Source organism: Molothrus aeneus, chromosome 13, assembly GCF_037042795.1.
Source record: "Molothrus aeneus isolate 106 chromosome 13, BPBGC_Maene_1.0, whole genome shotgun sequence".
In the NCBI taxonomy this organism is placed as follows: Eukaryota; Metazoa; Chordata; class Aves; order Passeriformes; family Icteridae; genus Molothrus; species Molothrus aeneus.
Genome location: NC_089658.1, coordinates 1508478 through 1523140, shown reverse-complemented (window position 1 = coordinate 1523140; position 14663 = coordinate 1508478). Strand labels below are relative to the sequence as shown.

General features: G+C 42.1%; 1 protein-coding gene across 1 annotated transcript; it reads right to left on the bottom strand.

Annotated features, from left to right (window-relative positions):
* Nucleotides 1–611: 611 nt before the first annotated feature.
* LACTB (lactamase beta) lies at nt 612–11006 on the bottom strand. Its single transcript, XM_066558523.1, has 6 exons — nt 10761–11006; nt 9793–9859; nt 7900–8090; nt 7215–7560; nt 5753–5918; nt 612–3513 (listed from the first exon to the last, which is right to left on the bottom strand). Exons 1-6 carry the CDS (start codon nt 11004–11006, stop codon nt 2970–2972), a joined length of 1560 nt encoding a protein of 519 aa, XP_066414620.1. The 3' UTR covers nt 612–2969.
* Nucleotides 11007–14663: the final 3657 nt, after the last annotated feature.

The window sequence follows — 14663 nt, the reverse complement described above, 5'->3', positions numbered from 1 at the left end:
AATGCATGGATTTTCCCTCCTGCTAATTTGATCTCAAGAACTGCACTTGGTATTCTAAACTGAGATGTCTATTCAAAAAATAACCCCAAAAGTAGTCCTTTGCAAAGCACTGAAAACCTGCAGCACAGAGAAGGCAACTGGCATATCAACAATTGTACAACTGGCATATCAACAATTGTACAACTGGCATGTCAACAATTGTACAACTGGCATATCAACAATTGTACGTCATGGAACTACTCTAGGAGGTGTGAATGGTATCTAGGCACAAGTACAGCAAATGTGCATGTTGTTACTATTAAATACTGGCATTAAATAATTGCCTTCTTGCAATAAGGAAAAGGATATAATTATTTTTTGAAAGCCATGTCTTTTTAAATGGCTGGTAAAAATGGATTTTGTTTTTAATCATGAGAAAATATTAAAACAAAATCTTAAATATATCTTACTAAATAATATCTCAAGTTATCAACTGCTCTTTAAAAGTATCAGCTGTCTTGGTGAGCTAATTATTATTTGGATTTTCTACTTAGCTAGTATTCTTTTTATGACTTTGAAAACTCTTACATGTCTAGTCAGTAAAATAAACCAAAACCTGATACTCCAATTGGTTGCATTTGCAAGGTAAGTTTTATTTCTGTTATTTCAAACAGCAAACATGTAATTACCATATGCAGAAGGAGGTGTTTGATACAGAAACAGGTGTACCAATGGAATACACGTGCCTCCTTAGAAAAGTTGGGGTTCATGTCAGTGCCTCTCACAACAAAGGTTCACTCACAGGTAAGTTTATCATGAAAGCTGCTCTTAATTGACCAGACATAGGTTAGTTAGTTTCCCACACACAATGCCAGCCCATCAAATTACTGGTTTTAGAACAAAGATCAAAGTAGCAATATTAATTGTGACTTGAATACATGTGCTAAGGCCACATTGATTCCTAGTCTCTCATATCTCTGCCTGGACTCATGATTAATTTAATACCAAAGCAGAGACTGTCAAAGAGCCATTTTGTTCCAGGTGCTAGAAGATGAAATGATTGGATACTCTTGAGATAAAGACAGTACATTATTAATGAATAAAAAAGTGAAATTTTGGTGAGTGGGCCAGAAACCCCAAGCAAACCATTTTTAAGGTACAATAATGATTGTAATTATGAAGAATATACTAAACTAGTCTTATTAGCTCCAAATAAAAATGTAGGTAAAACACTGACCTCTCAAAATACTAAATTTCCTGGTTTCTTGGTGTTGGGTAATAAATATTACCATAGGCAGAGTGGGAGCAGAGATGGCAGCATGCTGTATCATCACAGGGCAGGTGACAGCTGTGAGGATAGCACTCAAAGCATTACTTTGGGAAAGAGGCAGGGAGGGCTGTCTCCTGCTGGCTGCTAACCAAGACATCTTGCTCCTTAAATTCAGAGCAGCAGAGCTGCTGAGCAGTGCAGGAAAGGAAGTATTGAAACCTTTCCTAAAGATTCTCCTCTGTTTTGTGTCAGCCTGAAAGTACTGTCTAATGTAACTGCAGGGGAAGTGAGGTGGGGGTAAACCTTTGAGGTGACAGAGATCTCCCATGCCATTGTGAAATACATAAAATGGACACTGCAGATGCTACTTTATTCCCATTGTGAACCTGAAGATGAGAAAATCTCCCACCTCTAGTCCTGCATCCAGCTCTGGGCCCCTCACTTCAAGGAAGGCATGGAGGAGCTGGAGCATGTCCAGAGAAAGGCAGTGGACATTCTCTCTTTCTCTGGGGGAAGGGTCTGGAGCACAAGTCTGACAAGAAGCTGAAGGAGCCTGGAGAGAAGGGGTGACCTTGTTACTCTACAGCTCCCTGGCAGGAGGCTGGAGCCAGGGGAGATTGGCCTCTTCTCACAGGGAACAAGTGAAAGGACAAGAGAACGTGGCCTCAAGCTGCACCAGGTGAGGCTCAGGTTGGACAACAGGAAGAATTTCTTCCAGAAAGGGGGATCAGGCATTGGAAGGAGCTGCCCATGGGGGTGGTGGAGTCCCCACCCCTGGATGCAGCACTTGGAGCTGTGTTCCAGCTGCCAGGGCTGTGTTGGGTTGGTGAGACTTCTACTCCTGGCTTCAGGAATGGGCTTTGAGCTGTATTGAGCTACTGGAGTTCCTAATTCCTGTTTACAAGGGAGTAACTAGGCTACAGAACACAGAGCCATTTCTGGCTACCCAGTGTTTATCACTCAAAAACCACAGGACAGTTTGACAGCTTGCCACGTTGTGCTATTTGGGTGGACTTGACTCTAGAAATAATACTTTTATTGCACAGTAAACTAATTCTACACATTCTCTGTGTCCAATAAAAATGGAGGAGATAATATCTAAAACAACAAAAAGAATTTTACTTACATTGCTCTAGATTAATTCTTTTCTAGCTCTTAATCCACAGCTCTGATAAAAGCCTGCTTCTGGTATAAATCTGCATTCTGGAGGTAGCTTCAAGGTTTGGGTTTTGTTGGTTTTTTAAGCAACTAAGGGAAGTGGCATGTGAAAACAAAAAGCAATGGTGACACAATTTTTCTTTAAAAAGTAATACTGAATAGTTTTGGCAGACTGGAACTGTAAGAATAACAAGCAACATATTTGTATGGTCAAATCAAGATGTGAAATTTTTCCAAAGTTTAACATTCAAGGTAGGTAATTGGTACTTAGTGAAAAAAAAAAAGGCTATTTTTTTATCTTGGTCAAGTGTTTCACTAGTTGGTAAAAATAACCTGCTAATATAATGATCATTTACACAGAAACTACAGGAAGTTATCTTTGACTGTTACATTCTCATTTTCTGTAAGTTAGGAACTTCCCTGAGAGATGAATTCCAGTTAGACATAAGTTTAGCACCACTAGCAGAGGTTAATTAAGTGAATTATTGATGCTCTTTCTTCCCATATTCTTAGTGAACTTGAAGCCCAGTTGCACCTTTGTTTTCAGTCCCACAGATCTCTCTCAGCCCACACACTGCGCCTGTTTCTCTCTCTCGAACTCCCTGGCGATCTTTAAGGCGGTGCTGTTGAGCGAAACCGATTGCATGTTACAGATAATGGTGACAATGACCCCTCTGGGCGGTGCCCCTGGCCAGGTACCCCCAGCTTCAGGCTCCAGCTCTTCAGGCAGGATGAGGAGGACGCTGCTGGCCCCCACAGCACCCCCAGTGTGAGATGCATAGTGTCTCTGCTGTCTGCAGCAGCCACACTGTTGGCTTTTCTCTACCACAGCCCAAGCCATGGCGTATTTACCATCCCTGTCCCACGACACTTCTGTTTTTGGCACTGGAGTCCACATCATTGCAACTGTGCTTGGCTTGAGGTACCCTGGAAGAAGTTTGCTGTTCTTGTTTTTAAATTGTCCAGCTTGATAACTGTACAACAAGGCATTTCCAAATTTCAGGAGGTCACCTACTGATGACAGGAAGCCACCACCAGCCCACTTGTAAGAGTTGTCTACATACGGTGCATTTACCAGCCGTCCCTTTTTGTTGTAAATGTAACACCTGAAAGGCAAGAAAATTCAACTTGTCATTCTCATGGACTATGCACAATAATTTTAAGCTGCCCTACACCTTAAAAGAGCAAACTGAGCATGTATTAGCTTGTGAATGTGAACATTTAGGGAGTTTTTAAAATACATTTTTAAAATATATTTAGTGCAGAAAAATCAACAAGTAATTCAGACAGAAAAAAATTAAGGTGACTTTTTAGGTTAGAAGCTGAACTTCAATAAAAGTATTAATCCTGCTTAATCTTAGGATATACTAAGAATAAAGACAATATACAAATAAGAGATGTGACAGAGATAAATAGATCAGGCAACACAGATTTTTTCTTAAATGCCTGTACTAGAAATGAATTGTTTAAAAGAACAAGGAATTCTACAACTGAGGCTTAGGTGACTGCTCCCAGACAGTAGTTTCCACTTATGCTTGATTTCCCCCCACTGCCCCATTATGGTTGCTGTACTCTAGAACAAAGCAAGGAGCATTAAAATCTTGCATAACACAAATGTAGAAACTGCCAGCCAGAGCTGCAGAATGAACTGTCAGGAACAATGCAACAGAAGAGCAGAACAAATTGTGCTTTTGAGAGAAACAGTCCAATCATGACTTGATTACTTTCATAGAACATATGAAAAGGACTTGGTGAATAAATATATAACCCAAGGAATTTCAGCCTTTGGTGTTTAGACCAAATAAGGTCCCTGAAAAGTTATGAAAAGGAAGAGCCCTACCTAGATTTCACTTGTATTGGAAAGCTTTCTAGCAAACTTCTGAATAACTTCTAACACTGGAAGTCAGAGGTTGAAACAAAGGAAGAATGATGAATGGTCCAGGATGCAAGACTACAGTGATTTAGTGACAGTGATTTAGTCTCCTGTTGTCCCTATAATGAGTTTTTTGATCACAAAAAACCCTGCTACAAAGACATTGACTTATACCTCTAAAAGATCTAGAACATGGATTTTTTTAGCATTTTCCTGTTAGACAAATATAGTATAACCAAACCATTAAACAAACCTTAACACCTCAATACATTCTATTTTGAGGCATCAAGCTCCAATTTCTGGAAAGCAAAACTGAGATGCTGATGGATTTGCTAACAGTAAGTACCTATAAAAAGACTCCCAGAAGAGCATCTCTCTCAATTCCTTGATCCCTCCCATATTTCACTTTATACAAGGATGAACATACACATGTTCTAAAAAACCTTGACTGTACAAGGTTGATAATTTATAAGAACATCACTGTCATCCAGATGAGCCTCTGATCCTACAGCCAGAGAGCCTCTGAAATTTTGCAAGCAAACTGAACACCAGCACAAAGCATCTTAGACCAGAGCAGTAAAGCTGTGCACACACACTTGCAATATACACCTGTACTTGGGATAAAACCTCAGCTTCAATGTGTTCATCATGCTTTGAGAGCATTTTAGAGGCCAAACTTTTCAAAAGCCTGAGTCTCATTTTCATGAGACTGTTACTGAAACCTACTTTGTCATTCAACAGAATTCTTGTCCCACACCAAAATTTAACAGGGGAGTCAATAATCGATTTCTGAGCCCAGACAGGAAATTCAATAAAATAAGACAAGAAACCCTAGCCTGATCCACTATATGGGAATGGATTATCCAGTTACAAAATTTATCTCAGCTTGTTGTTTTGTAGGTGTTGTTTGGGGTTTTTTGTAGGATTGGGGTGGTGGGGGGTGTTGTTTATTTTTTTCCTATGTTAAATTAATTTTAAAATTAAATTGATGTTAAATAGAATTTTAATTCTGGTCAACATGCATACTGAAATTTGATTTATGAAAACACTGTGTTACTGTGAGACTATTACAATGCCATGGAACCCTTTAAATGCCAGTATATTAAGCAAACTAAAGTAACTATATATTCTAACATCATTTCCTAGTTACTCCTTATTTAATTTGCATTTATGTGCTTACTTGTACCCAAAGTAAATGTAAACTTTGAAGTCACCCCTATTACTCCCCTCACCTCCCATATTCACACTTAGAACAAGGAATATTTATTTCTTCTTCTGTAATTTTATGTGCTAATTACAGAACCTATACCATGGCATTGGAAGCAGCTACATGGGTAATGTTGAAGTAACATGCAACACTTCATTCCAATGTCTGGGACAAGAAAAATCACACATCCTTAATTCAGGTGTCTTAATTAAGATAGAAAGGACAACAGTTGTTGTGGAAAAAGCAGAGTTGCACCCCTGTTTACCTTGCTCTGTTATATATCATTGCCTCATTGTCATCCAGGACAGTTGACAGCATATCCAAATCACGAAACATTTTCAGCATGTAATCTGTAAATTTTTGTCCTGAAGCTCTCTCCACAACAGCACTTAAGAGAGTAAAGCCATATGTTGAGTACAAGAACTGGCTACCTTGAAGAAACACAGTGAGAAAGGGAAAAAACCCAGGTTAATTGCATGACACTTAAATGGAATCATATGTGCAAATAAAACTGTAAACAGCAATTAATAATCAACCATCGTTGATCCTAGGCCTAGGAAGTTCTGTACTGCAGCAGACACACATCCTGCTAAGAGAACAGCACCAAAACCTCCCAGAGATCTCTGTACACTCAGGTTTCATGCCAAGCTGTCAACACTGACATTTAACATTAAACTCCTTTCAGGAGATTTACCACATCAGGTGCAACAAGGATGTCTGGATTTGGAAAGCTCACACAAGCCATACAATTACTGCTTAAAAGATGCTCAGCTACTGTGACTTGTGTGTCCATACCCTGGAGAAGGGAAAACAACAGCAATACTCACATTTTTCAAGGGTATTCATCACTTTTAGCACAGTGTTTCTAGTTCTAGAATATCCCAAAAGATTATATGAACACAAGCATGTATATTATTTAAGACAACTGAATTTATTTACAAATCAATGTTTCATTTTAAAAAAATCTCATCCTTGTGCTAATGCCTTCTGTGAAACATTTACATATTGAGCAACTGCTAAAGTGCCTACAGCTGAGACAGATCACTTATTTAAAGTGAGCTCTCCAAGATGGTGAGGGTTTAACTTGACCCTCTTTCTACCCCTCTCCCCCTTAAATGCACATTATTTACTGTTTATCAGCAATACATAGAATTTACCTTAACCTAACTCATTTAAAACTTGCACCTGAAGTTCCTCAAAGTCCTCTTAGACCTAATTTAAATAATCCAAACAATAAATTCCTTGAGTAATTCTGTGAGTCTATGGGGTTTTTTTTAGGTCTGATTTAGTGTCCCAGTAAAATATTTTGCTTTTTATTTCCTATCTAGAAGGCCCAGAACATGACTACAGCAAGTTGGTATCTGCTTACAAAATTCTTTGTAGATACAAATTTGTTACCAGAATTATCTTCTGCTCCACCATTTATAAATCCACTAACTGGTGTGTTTCAGGGCACTTCCTTCATTACTTACTGCTCCTGGGAGAAAAGTCTTACACATAAATATTACATGACCAGGTGGTTTGTGCAAAACAGACCAAATACTTCTCTGATGAGCCTTTAATGGGGCATGCAAAGAAAACATAAAAAGGGAGGGAAGCAGAGCAAACCAAAACACCCACAACAAACACTCTTCACTGGACTCTACCATCATCATCACATGTAAAACTATTTGAAACAAAACTCTCACCAGAAGAGCATATTTTGGTCTACATTAATAGAAACTCACCTGGTTTAAAGAATAAGGGATCATTTTTAAATATCTTCAGTGACTCAATCACACTTTCAAATTTTTCCTTCAAATAATACTCTTCCTGTTCAAACTCCTTGTCGTTCCTGCCAGGCTTTGAATTTCGGCTCTTTGTCTCACTATCATGTTCTTTCTTCTGTTTGACACAATCAGTGTTTTCAGTCCCTTTACCTTCTTTTGCTTTTTGTTCTTTATCCTGGTGGGATTTTGTTAGCTTAAGTGCTCTGTTTGCCTTTTCCTTTTCTTCTTTTACTTTTGTAATATCTTTTTCATAGTGACGAATCCCACTCAAGTGTGAAACTAACTGTCTTGTGGTAATAGTGACCTAGGTGGAGAGGATACTGTGAGCTCTCTTCATTAAAAAACAAACAATAAATCACTGAAAAAGTAACATTCACCATGACAAAGAACAGACAAAGGTGCAAGACCTTTTAAATCTCACATATTAAACAGAGTATTAAAAAAAAAAGTGTATATGTGGACACACACTTGATATAAAAGTGAAGATCCAAATATGCTTTTCTGAGCAGGAAATATCAGTACTTGTCTAAATGATTTGAGTGTTTTATAGGAACAGGTCCAGATCAGGCACCTGTACACAGATAGCTATGTAGTGAGAGGAACAAAAATTTTAAAAAACTCTTACCAATAAACAACTACATACCTTTTCACCCTCGTAGACCTTTTCTGGAAATTCAGGGACATATTTCTGCACTGGAGCATCTAAATCCAGTTTCCCCTCTTCCCACAGTTTAGCAGCAGCCATCATGGTGAGACACTTGCTGATGCTGGCGATGCGCATGACGGTCTCTGGCTTGCACAGCACCCGGTTCTCCACGTCAGCATAGCCCAAACCTGCCAGGAAATAAAACCCTCTGCTAAGTCCTTTGCACATGCTGAGTTCATTACATGCAATGAATTCGATTTACTGGCTCTTGAAAATAGTTTTCCTCCAGCTAAACTGGGATATGAAGCATTGGACTATCCCAGCCCCTGCTTCAGTTCAGTCAATAACATTTTACTGTAGTAGCAGCAGGTAATCAGAGCCCATTGGATTAGACAATGGCATCTCAAGTTGCTGATTAAGACTACAACAAACATAATGATAAATGAGATTAAAGATTAAGCCAAAATTTACACTCCCGAGGTCAAATATTCAGCATAAAAAACCCAAAGAGACCAAAAAAAAAATCTAGACTGTGAAATAACTGACCAACAGTCATAAACACCCCTTTTACTGTTCTGAACTAATGGCTGAGGCAGCAAAGTATCAATACAGAAACTGAGAGAGGAAATCCCTCACAAATTCATTCCCATCACCTAAGCCATAAGGTTTCACAGAACCCAGGTGTTACTATGTTTCAACATCACTCAGCATGACTTCAATCAAAATACACCTTAACAGTCTCTGTAACAGTGTTTTCCTATGGAACCAACCCACAACTCTGGTAGCAAGAACTGGAATTAATAAGGCATTATCAACCTGCCAAACTAGGCTCCAGTTTGAGGGAGGTTTGGAAAAAGTGAAAGTGATGTTGCAGCATAAAAGCAAGAAAATGCAGCAATGACATATTTGCAGTTTTCAGTACAAGAAAGGCCTGCAAGCAACACACCTCTGTCTAAATAAAACTGCAGTCTAATAATGAACTGCTCAGGAAATAAAACCACAAACCTTGACAAAGTACAAGAAATAAAACAGATGACATGCCATTTGCCCAAGACCCTTTCTCTTATATAGCTGCTACTCAAGTGCCTGGTGCTTGTTGATGCAGATGATGTTCCCCCAGTGAAAACAGCTCCCAAACCTCACACCATTCCCATCAGCAAGAGAACAGGTTCAGCACTGTGGTCACAGAATACATGCAGCTCACACCTGTCCCTGCTTTGCCACCATGGAGAAGGGAGGAGGAGACCCAAACAACCAAGAATTGAGTGTTTTGAAACTCCTGAAAATGTTTCTGAGAACAGATACACATTCTGATTGTTTTTTTTTTAAAACATCAAATGTCTACAGGATATGAGAAATACTAACACACTCTATTTATACCCTGTGTAACCAGAAAAAACAACTGCAATTTCTGAAAGGATAGCACCTGTTAAATCCTGAACCTTCCCAGTAAAGCCACACTCAGCCCACAAACAGGAGACAGGTCACCAAATGTGAGCCCTTATTCCTTTGATTACTAAGGAAGTTCTTGTGGGGAGAGCAGTTCTTGACCTCCTACACCCAATGCTACCAGACCACTGTACAGCTCTATGCCCAGAGTACATTCAAAGGTTAATCTGAAAAATTCATGGAAGAAAGATTCTCCCATCTAACTGTTGAGACATACTAGCATATTCAGGAAGTTAATAAATTATCAATTCCTGGAAATGATTGAAGTTTACCAAGGAAGGTGCCATTTGATACTCCCTAAGCACCCATTTCTGGCTACTGTCCAGAGATGGGACATCAAGTAGACAAAATCCCAGCCTGATTAGCTTGTCTGAATTGTTCATTTTTTAGATGTTCATCAGTTCTTGACAGTATGCACAACTACTGCTCCCACATACCAACCTTCTGACCAGACTTCCTTTCCATCTACAGAAACTCCAACTAATATACCAGGGATTCCTGCTTCATCCTGAAAAAAACAAAATGGACAGAAGACATTTAGAAGGATATTTAAGTTAAAAAACACCTCCTCCCAAGCCCTAGAACTGAAAAAGCTACAAAACCCCTACAAATAAACCTGCTTATTGTTGCCAAATTATAGTTGAAATTCTGTTATGTACCAGTTTGGTTGAACTGGTACAAACTGCTTTTGCAAAGCTGACATTTTAACTCAGCTATTGGGAAAAACATACCTAACAAGAAGAGCGGGGTAATATTTTTGCTTTGATAATTCAATTAAATTATTGAATGGAACATGCAAGAGAAACAAAACATGACAATTAATATGCAAATGGCAAACTGCATCACCTACTGGCAGGCAAGATTTCAAAAAAGCTTCAGCTGGATTTTTGAAGCAACTACAAGGTGCTTTTTAAACAGAATCACAGAATATCCTGAGTCGGAGGAGACCCACAAGGATCCCAGAGGCCAACCCCTGGCCCTGCACAGGAGAGCTCCACCAATCCCCCCCAGTGCCTGAGAGCGTGGTTCAAACACTCCTGGAGCTCTGTCAGGCTTGAGCCGTGACCACGTACCTGGGGACCTGTTCACTGCCTGACCACCCTCGAAGTAAAAAACTTTTCCTAATACCCACCTAAACTTCTCCTGACATAATTTCCTGGTATTCCCAGAAAGCAGAGATCAGTGCCTGCCCCTGCGCTTCCCCTCATGAGGAAGCTGCAGCCCTCAGTGAGGTCTCTCCTCCAGGCTGAACCAAGTGCCCCCGGACGGCTCCTGCCTCTCTTCCTACAGCCTTTAAGGCCCCCCTTGTTCTCAGATACCCCGCACTGTGCCACACTTCCACACACCCCTGTATCGAGCTGGTCTGAGCTGCGCAGCCCCGCCAGCCTCCAGCAGTCCCCCCTCAGCACCTTGATCCTCCGCACCAGGTCCCTGCTCCTCTCCACGGCCGCGCCGAAGCCCCGCGGCGACGGCGGCTTCTCGTCCCGCCCGCTCTCCGGCTCGCCTCCCGCCGGCGCCGCCCGAACCCCCAGCGCCAGCCCCAGCGCCAGCCCCCAGCCCCAGGGCCGCGGCCCGGCCCCGCCGCCCCCTCTGCGGGCCGGGGGGAGCCGCCCGGGAGCCGCCGCCCGCCGCAGGGCCCGCGCCAGGCCCGCCATGGCCGGGGCGGACATGGCACCGCCGGGCCACAGGCACCGCCTCGCCGGGCCGAGCCCCGAGCGCATCGAGCGCCGCCGCCTCACGGAGCAGCGCGGCCACGGCGGCGGGACGGGCTCCGCTCCGGCACGGACGGGCTCCGCTCCGGCAGGGCCTGCGGCGGCTGGAGCAGGGCAGCGCGGCTCGCCCGCCTTCACCACGGGCTGCCCACAGGCTCGCTCCACCGGCGGGACACACGGCACTCAGGCCGCTGCCCCGGGGCTCGGCACGACTGGCCGGCCACGGAGAGGAACGGAACCACAGGAACGATGAGGTTGGAAAAGACCTCTGAGCTCAGCGAACCCAGCCCGTGACCGAACACCTCCTTATCAACTGGACCGTGGCACCAAGTGCAGCGTCCGGTCTTTCCTTGAACACCCCCAGGCTCGGTGACTCCCAACACCTTCCTGCTCAGCCCATTCCTTTCAGTGAAGAAATTCTTCCTAGTGCCCATCCTAAACCTCCCCTGGCATAGTTTAAGACCGTGTCCTCTCATCCTGTCACTTGTGGTGTGGAAGTAAAGTCCAACCCCCAGCTGGCTACACCCTGCTGGTGTAGGGAGTTCTAGAGGGCAATAAGGTCTCCCCAGAATCCCCTTTTCTCCAGGCTAAACACCCCCAGCTCCCTCATCTTACCAGATTTGTGCTCCAGACCTTTCCCCATCTCCATTATCCCCCTTTGGACCCACTGCAGCACCTCAGTGTCCTCTTCTCTTGAAGGGCACACAACTGGACACAGCGCTTGAGAGGTGGCCTCACTAGTGCCAAGTACAGGGACTTAGAGCTGGTTCCTTTAGTTAACCACCAAAAGCCACCAGCTGTGTCCACAGGTGGTACTTGGCAAAATGAGCCAAACTCCTGTGAATCCTCCCCAAAGATTTATTTGAAAAGAAAGGTTTTTGAAGCAGGCTCAGTACCACTCATTCCTCCTCTGGATGGAGGTGAGGTTGTAACTCCTACCAGCTCCATTGTGGCTCTGACAAAATAACTTACTATTAACCAACACTTTAATTGCTTTGATACATAAGAAAAAGATAGAGAAGGTAAAGAATATGTCAAGCCACAAAATAATTTCTTAATTTGGCACTCCCCAGCAAATGTTTGCAGAATCAAATGAAAAAAGCCTGCTGCTAAACATATGCCAGGTTGAAGTACAGCAAGCTAGGCTAACACCCAGATAAAACCTCTTAACTGCAAGATAACCATATTTGAACTAGATTTGTCAGGAATTACTTACAGTAGCTGAATCTTCTAGCATTGGCTGTAGTGTCAGGTTTCAGCCTAGAACAGTGGGGATGGCACAGCTGGCACATGGAGAGTTCTAGAAGGACAGACTCCCCACTTCTGCTTACAAGTGTGGCTCACTTCTTTGAGGTGCTAACCTAGAGATTTCAATCTTCTTCATGTCTGATGATCTCAAAAATGGCAGGATTTGGCAGAAAGTCAGAACAAATAGCTTTCATGTGTGAAGTCAAACGCAGACCAGCTGCTACCCTTTTCACTGCAGGCATTTATTGCTCATCAGTATTTTCTCAATAAAACTCCATTGCTTATCACAGTGCAACTTCATACCCAACCGGTGCAAGATGATATATTTCCTTTCTTGTAACTCATTTTCACGGTGTTAAGCTGTCTCTGGAAGCATTTTGCAGCAGGATTCTCTGCATTCCTACATTAACCTGCTCAGCATGAACAATCTTTGATATCACACTTTTGAATGGGCCAGAAACAGAGCTTGCCATTTTTCTCTGATTGCCTTAATGAAGAGCTTTGTGCCAAGCCCAGTAGCACAACTTGGCCTATTGTTATCTGGTTTATTTTCCTCTAAACTGCTGGGTTTGCTAACTTTGAACTGAGCTATCCGGCTTACAATGTTTTGAGGATTTTCTACTCTTTTTCTACTGATAGCAATAGAAAATTAGGACAGCAAGCACTAGGCTTATCCAATTCTAATTTAATAAAAAAGACAATGCTTTTCTTCCATTCTTGTCCATCAGTGACTCAGAAGTACAGGCACAGAGTCTCAGCTGTAATCCATCTTCTTTATGTAACATAACCAGAAAAGTCAATCTGGAAACCCCCCCTGGCATGGTGGAAAAATCTCCACATGGTTGGTTTAGTACTAAACCAGCTGATTTTTCTCCTGCTCTGCTCTACTTGCTGGATTTGTGTTGAGATATGCCTTATTGAGATGATAAAGAATGGTGTGAGACAATGGGTCTCTCAGCAAGGCAGGGCTGTGCTCACTCTCCTCCACTTGGGCCCAGTTCTGGAGTCTCACCATCAAGAATCCCTTAAGGTTTTAGAGCCTCTAAGATGTGGAGGGATAGAATGTAAGAAAATAGTGCAGAAGGTAGTGTCACCCCTGAGGAGTTGCAGCTGTACAAATCACCAAAGATTAGGAACAGGCCTGCCCTTAACAGGCACAGCTGTGTCCAATAAGAAGATGAATGCTACAGAAGAGCTGGAGTTTGTTGTTGTGCTGTAAGGAGCTGCCCATGAGAAATCACCAAGAAGCTATGGGAACCTTTGCCATGAGAGGACAACACTAAGACAAACACCAAAGGCTCAATAATGCAAGATCTCCAAACAAAGCTGCCTTGCTCTTCAGCTGCATGCCACAGCATTCACTGGCTTTTTCATAACACCCATGATGTGAGCTGGGGAACCACAGCAAGGTGGGCAGCAGCTTTGTGCTGTTCTGCAGGGCTGTAGCCTACCAGCAAAAGGTACAATATGCTCACTCTGCTGCTGATGGTCACCAGTTTGTGGAAACATCAGGCATTTGCAAATTGTGAGGCTTCATCAACATTTCCTAAAACATAACTCCTGCAGCAAAAAAAGAAATTGGGGATTTTGAAAATAATGGCATCACTTCTATCAGTCCTCCTGCATTTCTGCAAATGCTTTTGTGGATTCTGATGTCTCAGCAATAATAAGAGATGTTATTATGGCTGTTCCTGCTCGTAGGCCTGGACTTTGGTCACATTATTTCTTGCTATGATGATCTCATTTGCTTTTCTAGCTCACTGACATACTCTGCAGTGGCACGCCCTTAAATGCTACCCTTCCATTGAAAAAATGGGTAAAGTTTTTAACAAACAACATGTAAGGTTTGGAAGATAGAAAACAAGTGATCAGTATCAGTATTCCCCTGCTAAAGGGCTGGGCAGACCTGCAATCATGAGCCCACCTCTGCTCTATCACATTGTTAAATGCCATTTGTAACTGCCCCAGACCCAGACTGAAGGTTGTAGGATGGATATGTAGGAAAAGGCTCTTAAAAATGAAGAAAGTAGTAGTGTAAGGAAGCTTCTCTGTTTTCTTTTTTGGATTTATTGTGAAACAATGAAATGGTCCAATGGATTCCCATTGTTCCAACTGGATTCCAATAATTAAAGACTAACTTCTGTAAAGATTTCTGGATCTAAAAGTGTTGGATCTAATGGAATGTAACTAACAGAGAAGAGCTAAAGCTGTCAAAAAGGATTATAATTTATATTTGTACTAGATAAAATGAAGAAAAATTAAAAATACTATCTGTGTATACATAGATAGATATGTGGAAAACTTATGTTGATGGAAAATGCAAAGAGTGAAGGGATTTTGTGAACAATTACC